This window comes from Panulirus ornatus, chromosome 49, assembly GCF_036320965.1.
Source record: "Panulirus ornatus isolate Po-2019 chromosome 49, ASM3632096v1, whole genome shotgun sequence".
NCBI classification, from domain to species: Eukaryota; Metazoa; Arthropoda; class Malacostraca; order Decapoda; family Palinuridae; genus Panulirus; species Panulirus ornatus.
In genome coordinates this window covers 4,144,019-4,154,059 of record NC_092272.1, presented here as the reverse complement: position 1 = coordinate 4,154,059, position 10,041 = coordinate 4,144,019, and the positions used below count along the sequence as shown (strand labels likewise).

The 10,041-nt window shown below is 39.8% G+C and overlaps 1 protein-coding gene across 4 annotated transcripts in view; it reads left to right on the top strand.

Annotated features, from left to right (window-relative positions):
• Positions 1-3,915: 3,915 nt before the first annotated feature.
• Positions 3,916-10,041, top strand: part of LOC139764328 (uncharacterized) — a 67,765-nt gene continuing 61,639 nt past the window's right edge. For all 4 annotated transcript variants that reach the window (XM_071690843.1, XM_071690842.1, XM_071690841.1 and 1 more), the window contains exons 1-2: positions 3,916-4,030; positions 6,096-6,150. In XM_071690843.1, the coding sequence (XP_071546944.1) occupies positions 6,138-6,150 (13 nt within the window). In that variant the 5' untranslated portion in view covers positions 3,916-4,030; positions 6,096-6,137. The remainder of the gene's footprint in view (positions 4,031-6,095; positions 6,151-10,041) is intronic.

Below are 10,041 nucleotides of genomic sequence, written 5' to 3'. Positions count from 1 at the left end.
ACACAATGCTCACTGCAGGAAAATCTAGGGTTTTGAAGAATGAGCTGTGTCAGTTAGTGAGATAGTGTTGTTAATTGTTACATATGATGAGATTGTATGTTTGTGGACAGAATTCCAGTAATCCACATGTTAGTGGAGCAGAAAGAAAAGACAGCAACTTGACAAACATTGTGACCATATAGCAAAAAAGTAAGAGAAACAAATAGTAGATAGGCTTCACTTAACAGGTATAAGTAAGCATTCCCCAGTATCAGAATTACCTGTTAGGCTGATGAAGATTTTTCCCATTCAGTCTTATAGACATCTTATTCTTGAAAGTATTTACATGTTGAGAAGCGACAGATTAGTAATGAACCTCATAGTATCTTCCTTTCAACAGTGCCATGCAACACAGTTACAAGACATCAACAGTATGTCTATAGGATCTTGACGGTACTTTCCTCCTTCAGCACAATATTAGGCTATTACTTTCCTCTCCTTCAGCAGCACCACGGTTCCTACCTCACTTTTCTTCCTATTCTCATACAAGTAGCAGCAGTTTGCCCCTGATCTACACTTTCCTGTACATATCAATATAGCATTCTTGTATTTGTGTTTCTGTATCCTCTCCTCACATTCCAAAGAAATCAAACAGTAACATCCTATGGTTTCTGGTGAAAGATATTTGAATGTGTAAATGTGGCTTGCCACCGACAGATTAAAGACATTTGAACATTCAAATGCATAGATAAGGCTCTCCATCTATAGGTAGATGAAATTTAAACATTCAGATGTTTAAATGATGCCCTCCACCTACCCTAGCTGTAGAAGGTAAGGCAAGACAGGCAGTGCCTAGACAAGCTTCACACTCTTGAAAACCTGTTTGGTGTCAGGTGGTGTGGTCTGCCACAGGATCTGCTCACACCAGCCCTTACCACTTCTGTTGGCATTTCTTATTTATCATTAGTATTTGTTGCTCTACATAATGTTTTTTTTTCATATAAATATGTAGATGCCCACTTGAAATTATTATAGTCAGCATTACCATAACTAATATTACCAGTATTAAGAATAAAAGTACTGAAAAATTTTAGACAATAATGGTAATGAAAATAGACATAAATTTTTGAGAGGAAACCAGAATACATGTTTTTACATGTCATTTTATGTTTTTAAGCATTTTTTCATGTTAAAAACATTAGGTTTTATCTATCTGTATCTGATACCTGATCCCTCCATGAACTCCTCCTTGTGGGTGTGGCTGTGGCAAAAGTCCATAACTGGTGAACTCAGGTGCCACTTCTTAGCCTTTAGTGCCTCACCCTTAATAGGCCAGTGGCAGAGGGCAAATCTAGTACAGTGTTTCTAGGTGCTCCTACCGACTGCTTCCACTTAATGTGTCTTACTGATATTCCAACCTATTACTACCTAATGCTCTTGCCTGTCTTCTGGTTTACAGACCTTCAGAGTAATCAGGCAGTCTGTCTAGTGAGTTGATATGGTTTTTGGATTATTATTAGGCACTGTAAGTCTCTCTTTGTGGACCACATTCCACTGAATAAACCTTTCCAAATGTGTTATCATCAAATCCTCCTCAGAGATGGCTGACAGTTTATCTATTCAATTACCATCATAAGACAGCATCTTCCTTGGTGCAACCTTGGGTCCTGTGCCACTGGTGTTATTCTAGATTAAAAGGCGGAGGACTTATAAACATAATCAGTACCCTTGATGCCCTACTTTCCCTTAACAGTAGTTTACCTTCTGGACTAAGATTCATTCTTGTTGGACTAGACTAAGAGAAGGCCCATATAAAATCTGCTTAACTAACTATACCTTCCTCCCCCAGGATCTTCTTTTATGGCACCCCCCCCTCTCTCTCTCTCTCTCTCTCTCTCTCTCTCTCTCTCTCTCTCTCTCTCTCTCTCTCTCTCTCTCACATAATCGCCATTTCCGCGGTAGCGAGGTAGCGTTAAGAACAGAGGACTGAGCCTTAGAGGGAATATCCTCCCTTGGCCCTCGTGTCTGTTCCTTCTTTTGGAAAAATTAAAACGGAAGGTGAGGATTTCCAGCCCCCCGCCCCTTCCCCTTTTAATCGCCTTCTAAAAGGCAGGGAATAAGTGGGAAGTATTCTTTCTCCCGTATCCCCATATATATAGAAAGAGAGGGACTGGTTGTGGATATTGAGCTGTGGCTTCGTTGCATTAATATGACAGCTAAAGAGTGGATGTGGGCGAATGTGCCTTTTCTTAGTCTGTTCCTGGCACTACCTTTCTAACGCGGGAAACTGCGATCTATTAAAAAAAAAATCCCACCCTACAGGGTAATATGGAGAATAGACAAACATTGGCCTTAAATACACGCATCCACTCTGGCTGCACCTAGGACCACAGAAGATATGTAGAGAATGGCGTATGTTACACTAACTAACAAGGTGGAATTAGCCGAATTCTTTGCAATTTAGGTCTGTTATCCGTTATCATACCATCCCCAGCAGTAATTATTGTCATTTTATCTCCATACCCTTCTGCATGATGAAATCATTACTTATATGTTATTCGTGTCTCTGTAACAAATTCTGTCTTCCAATTCTCAATGAAATAAGTGGTTTCATTCTGTTTTTGGTGTTTATGATCATCATGCGTTCTTGTACCATTTATTTTCAGTTCGTTTAAACATTTGTAATATTCAAAGTCTTATATCATTTTGGGAGGGTTTTTTCCTTACCTTTGGTTCATCAGTTTTGAATGCAGCAAGTACCGGTCTGCAGTATAAAACTAATACAAATTATTAGGCATCACGCTGTTAACCTTAGCAATCCACTCAAATGATACCCCTTCACCGGACCATGCTACCTGTAATGTCACTGAATCTTTGTTAATTGCTAATATCCTTAACTTGTCTCCATGTCACTTTGAAGCAGATCATGTTATCAACCAAATCATTATGAAAGAATGATCAAGATAACGTGAAAGGTCAGGTCAGTGTGTACTCTGGCATGGCGGCAACAAACCTTTGTCCTGGTGTTGGGACTTAAAACTCTATGAAGTGCATTGTGTATTTAAAAAAAACTAACAAGACAGTGAGTTGTCAACTCTATATAGTACAATATGTTATACCTAGGAAAAGATGAAGGCAAGAAGTCATACACAGTATAAAGTGGGAGCAAGAAAACGGGTGAGATAACTCAGTTCGCCAAAAAAGAGTGACTGGAAGTCAAAATTTTATCACCAGAAGATATGTGTTACAAAGTCATACAAACTATAGGTGACCCAGAGCAAGATAGTTACGTTACAGAGTAGAATTTGTATCTGGTGATGGCACAGGATAAAAATTATGGTGAGCTTACTTTAGATTCATTTTGTTAACCCCGTATGTATTTCAAGTTTGCATGTTTTCCTGCATTCCAACTGTTCAGCTGAAAGGTCTTCCTATTTTGAGAGCATTTAGACATTCTGTATTCTGCTCTCAGGATTCCCATTTACTAGGTTCCTTAGTTAATAATCCTGAATTTATATCATACACTCATTGTTAGAATACCCAATTTTCATGTACATATACACTTGAATTATAAGCACAAAATCAGATATATTTCCCTTAATATCAATATCATATATATATATATATATATATATATATATATATATATATATATATATATATATATATATATATATATATCATTCTGACATGTTTCGTTCAGTACAGCATAAGCATTATCTTCGTATAAAGTCATCCCCGTACCTAAGCCCATTTTCTTTCACTCAGAACTTTTAATACATCGATGATCTTGCCTTAAAGAAGCCCAGTATATATAAAATAAACGTATGGGAAAAATATAAAATATAAAGGTATATCCTAAATATACATATGTATATACGTTCTCTGTAAGATTGGAGGCTTGAGAGGAAGAGCACGTCCCTTAGTTTTATGGCGCGCAACCAGAGGGCGGTGGTACAGACGACCAATGGCGTCTGCACCTCTCGACCTGTCATCCCTACACCTACACAATCACCTTCCCTCTGCATCTCCCACAGGCCTATATCCCACCGTGAGTACCTATCAGCATCCCATTCACTTACGTCATCTCAAAGATCATGAAATTAGCCAGGATTAACCATGCTCTCCGCGAGAAACGGGAGTGTGTCAAGCTTTTGGGGGATATTTAAAAGGGCAATATTGTGGGCATGAAGACACACCTTATATGTCAGTGAGATCATATCCGGTGGCTGGTATTCATCTCCCAGACCATGTTATCATTCACCTGGTCGAATATAAAGTAAAGGAATAGAGCTTAAAGGGCGTACATGAGCATTTGGGTGTCAAGCAGAGGTGAGAGTACGTGTGTGGAGGACTGGAAGTACTCGAGACGATTCAGGCATCCAAATATGTACCGTAACTACTGGAATGTAGGCAGATTCACCCCATAGTGGCAGGAATACGCACAAGGGCTACTCCTCAGTGTTGTTCTTTAAAGTGGTTAGGTATATTGATTTTGTGTGTGTGTGTGTGTGTGTGTGTGTGTTGGGGGAGCTTGAGTCATCACACACACTTGGTGTGTGTGTGGCTGGGGCTTAGCAAGGCAGACCCTCAGAATGTAAGTGGCTGTGATTATTGATTATACAGTAATTCTAGTAATATGATCATCTCTGTGGGCATGGCAGGATCAAGAACAGTCTGTAAGGGGTTTGTGTTGGTGTGGGTTAGGCTAGAGTACCATAAGAAGATGATAACTTAGGTTTGGTTTTATAGACCTTAATGTTAGGCATGCTTTCTTTTTTTGCATTATCATGTAATTTCAGTTCCAGTTTAGTGCTGCCATAGAGTTAGCTTTGGAATATTTGTCGTTTTCAGTGGTATTTTAGTTTATAGGGAACAGAATAAGAGTGACAGAGCACAATTTTTTTTTTCAATGATGATAAGTTATCAGTGGAAACAACTGTCAAAATTAGAGAAAATATGTAGGTTCATTAAGATTTAGTGAGAAATGTCCATGAATCAACATAAAGTGTGAAAGTTTCATCTAACTTCTGTGAGGGCTGACTTTCAACCATATTTTCACATTCGAAAGATATGTGATTGTTATGGCCCTGTATTGTTAATGGGTTCATGCTCTCACAAATATAGTCTAACATTCAGACCACTTTCAGTGAACATTCTTCTCTACATGGTGGGATGAAGTAGATGAATATGTTTGTTGTTAATGTGGAAAATACTGAAAAAAGTTTGGTTAGATTTTCACAGGTTCCATTGATGTGTTTTACATTGATGAACCTAGCATTTTCCCATATTCATATCCCTCACTACTGTTGACATTTGTTACAGAATTAGAAATTGATCCAAATTCTGTTCTGCCACTCCTACAGTTTGTGAGAAAATGCGTCCTGAGATGTAACCCGGAAATTTATCCCCTTTTTTATGATACTAGGTATATGATAAAGTTAGCTTTGTTTTTTTGACAAAGATAGCCTGGTGCTGCTAATGGGAAGAAGGGCTGAGGAATATTTTGTTTCCTTCAGAAAATGCCAGGTCTGTGGAGAGTTAGCAATACCTGTGATGTGACATTCACACCTTAAGGCTTGGGTCACTTCCAGTATTTTTCATGAGTGGTTTACTAGCTCTTTCTTTTCAGCTGTAGAGCTATGCTGAGTTAGTAAAAGTATCACTGGTAAAGCATTGCTCAAGTGGAGTTTTGTAGATACGTGGGAGTGGTCATGGCAGTGGATGGAACTATGTGAACTAAAGTATAAACATCGGATGGGTTAGAGGGCAAAGGTCCTGAGTGCGTTGAGGTCACTGTCTGTGTGTACAAAGCTGTTTATGTTTGGTGGTATATTAGTCCTGATGTATAGATGCAAATTTTGGGTACTAAATGTGATAGAATGTTAGAAGGTGGATGTGTTGAAATGAAGTGCTCAAGGTCAATATGTGGTGTGGAGAGAATTGATTGTGTTGGAAATGGCTAGTGCTTTCATAGTCTAGCCGTGTATCATCTATGCCATATTTGCTACAATATCTTATATTCAACACCATCTCTTTATGTGTACCTTCCACACTTCCCTCAATTCCCTTCTTACATTAGATTTCATATTAAACTGATCTCATTGATCTTTCAGGAGTGATGCTGTTGCTACTCAAGAGTATGGCCCAGGCTGTCAATGGACCGACAATGTAAGCATATCTTCTCATATTTTCTATCAAGGTCTTGTGATTTTCCGTGTACATTTTGATTGAATGTTGAATTTCAGAAATATTATGCTTATCTTGTCAGTCTTGGACCCAAAGTGCAAAAGAACTGAAGAGGCTGAATGTATTTGAAATGAAATGCTACATCATTTGCACTCCACTTAATATAAAAAGTTGAGTATTTCATACATGTTTGCCATATCAAGTACCTTTATGATTGTAAGAGCACATGGTGAAACTTGATTTTGTTTAAGATACAGTACTGCACGATGTTATGAGAATCTGACAGCAATATTCATAGAGCATTATGGATATGATAGATGAAAACAATCTCTTTGTTTCAACATAATTCTTACCAATTTTAGGTTAGTTTTTTAACAATAGAATACTGTATTTGTCATGCATTTTTTTAGTGAGAAAAATGGGTTGGGGAAGAGTATAAAACATATCTCCTGATCTGGAGGGAGGTAAGGAGCATCAAATACCACAAAAAGCTACACAATAAGTGACATAGTGAAAATATATAAATGTCTTCAAAGGCAATGGAAACATGGAAAAAGGAATTTGTACATGGATTGTTGGTAGCAGATGGGGTTTTTGCTGACATGAAAAGAACTAAATGCTGCCTAGTGAGACATGTCAACACCAGACTGCAGTTCTTACACTCACTAAATGTTTGTTATCTCTCCCTGTGTAAGAAGGTGGGATGCGAAGAAATTGGTGAGATAGTTTGTAAATGGTGAGCATCTGAAGTAAATGAGAGTGGAAATTATCTTGTGGTTCTGTGCCGAGAAGGGTTTTATGTGTAATTTAGCATGGAAACAAGGTTGTGTCTGTGTAGCAAGTATAGGGGAAGTAAATCTGTTAGGTATACCAGAAAAAGTTTATGCAAGAATTTTGATTGGTGAAGTGATGGAAGTGACTGAATAAGTGAGAAGCAAGAGGTTTTTAGGAAAGGTAAGGGGTAGAGGGTCAGATTTTGTGGTGAAGATGACTGTGGCAAAGTATCAAGCTAGATATTGGAAGCTGTATGCATCTATGTATCTGGAGAGAGCATTTGACAAAGTTGAGTGCAGTGCTTTATAGGATGTATGAAGGATACATGAGGTACGAGGACAACTAGTGAATAGTGTGAAAGCCTTTTATAGAGTTGAGCAAAAGTTTTGTTATATATGTGGTTGTGAAAGCCTTTTATAGCTTGAGGTAGCGCTAGGAAAAGACAACAAAGGCTACATTCATTCACACTCAGTCTCTAGCTGTCATGTATAATATGTACATGAGTTTGGTAAAGTGTGTGAAAGAAGAAAGTTAAGAGTAAATGTGAATAAGAGCAAGGTTATTAGGTACAGTAGGGTTGAGGGTTAAGTCAATTGGGAGGTAAGTTTGAATGGAGAAAAACTCGAGGAAGTAAAGTGTTTTAGATATCTGGGAGTGGATCTGGCAGCAGATGGAACCTTGGAAGTGGAAGTGAATCATAGGGTGGGGGAGGGGGCGAAAATCATGGGAGCCTTGAAGAATATTTGGAAGTCGAGAACATTATCTCGGAAAGCAAAAATGGATATGTTTGAAGGAATAGTGGTTCCAACAATGTTGTATGGTTGCGAGGCGTGGGCTATGGGTAGAGTTGTGCGCAGGAGGGTGGATGTGCTGGAAATGAGATGTTTGAGGACAATATGTGGTGTGAGGTGGTTTGATCGAGTAAGTAATGTAAGGGTAAGAGAGATATGTGGAAATAAAAAGAGTGTGGTTGAGAGAGCAGAAGAGGGTGTTTTGAAAGGGTTTGGGCACATGGAGAGAATGAGTGAGGAAAGATTGACCAAGAGGATATATGTGTAAGAGGTGGAGGGGACGAGGAGAAGCAGGAGACCAAATTGGAGGTGGAAAGATGGAGTGAAAAAGATTTTGAGTGATCGGGGCCTGAACATGCAGGAGGGTGAAAGGCGGGCAAGGAATAGAGTGAATTGGATCGATGTGGTATAACAGGGTCGACGTGCTGTCAATGGATTGAATCAGGGCATATGAAGCATCTGGGGTAAACCATGGAAAGTTCTGTGGGGCCTGGATGTGGAAAGGGAGCTGTGGTTTCGGGCATTATTACATGACAGCTAGAGACTGAGTGTGAACGAATGGGGCCTTTGTTGTCTTTTCCTAGCGCTACCTCGCACACATGAGGGGGGAGGGGATGGTATTCCATGTGTGGCGAGGTGGCGATGGGAATAAATAAAGGGAGACAGTATGAATTATGTACTTGTGTATATATGTATATGTTTGTGTGTGTATATATGTGTGTACATTGAGATGTATAGGTATGTATATTTGCATGTGTGGACGTGTATGTATATACATGTGTATGGGTGTCGGTTGGGCCATTTCTTTCATCTGTTTCCTTGTGCTACCTCGCAAACGCGGGAGACAGCGACAAAGCAAAAATAAAATATATTTTATTTAATTATTTATTTTGCTTTGTCGCTGTCTCCCGCGTTAGCGAGGTAGCGCAAGGAAACAGACGAAAGAATGGCCCATCCCACCCACGTACACATGTACATACATACACGTCCGCATACGCAAATATACGTACCTATACATCTCAATGTATACATATATACACACACAGACATATACATATATACACATGTACATAATTCATACTGTCTGCCTTTATTCATTCCCATCGCCACCTTGCCACGCATGGAATAACAACCCCCTCCCCCTCATGTGTGCAAGGTAGCGCTAGGAAAAGACAACAAAAGCCCCATTCGTCACACTCAGTCTCTAGCTGTCATGTAATAATGCACTGAAACCACAGCTCCCTTTCCACATCCAGGCCCCGCAGAACTTTCCATGGTTTACCCCAGACGCTTCACATGCCCTGGTTCAATCCATTGACAGCACGTCGACCCCAGTATACCACATCGTTCCAATTCACTCTATTCCTTGCACGCCTTTCACCCTCCTGCATGTTCAGGCCCTGATCACTCAAAATCTTTTTCACTCCATCTTTCCACCTCCACTTTGGTCTCCCACTTCTCCTCGTTCCCTCCACCTCTGACACATATATCCTCTTGGTCAATCTTTCCTCACTCATTCTCGCCATGTGACCAAACCATTTCAAAACACCCTCTTCTGCTCTCTCAACCACACTCTTTTTATTACCACACATCTCTCTTACCCTATTATTACTTACTCGATCAAACCACCTCACACCACATATTGTCCTCAAACATCTCATTTCCAGCACATCCACCCTCCTGCACACAACTTTATCCATAGCCCACTCCTCGCAACCATACAACATTGTTGGAACCACTATTCCGTCAAAAATACCCATTTTTGCTTTCCGAGATAATGTTCTCAACTTCCACACATTCTTCAAGGCTCCCAGAATTTTTGTCCCCTCCCCCACCCTATGATTCACTTCCTCTTCCACGGTTCCATCCGCTGCCAAATCCACTCCCAGATATCTAAAACACTTCACTTCCTCCAGTTTTTCTCCATTCAAACTTACCTCCCAATTGACTTGACCCTCAACCCTACTGTACCTAATAACCTTACTCTTATTCACATTTACTCTCAACTTTCTTCTTTCACACACTTTACCAAACTCAGTCACCAGCTTCTGCAGTTTCTCAAATGAATCAGCCACCAGTGCTGTATTATCAGCGAACAACAACTGACTCACTTCCCAAGCTCTCTCATCCACAACAGACTGCATACTTGCCCCTCTTTCCAAAACTCTTGCATTCACCTCCCTAACGACCCCATCCATAAACAAATTAAACAACCATGGAGACATCACACACCCCTACCGCAAACCTACATTCACTGAGAACCAATCACTTTCCTCTCTTCCTACACGTACACATGCCTTACATTCTC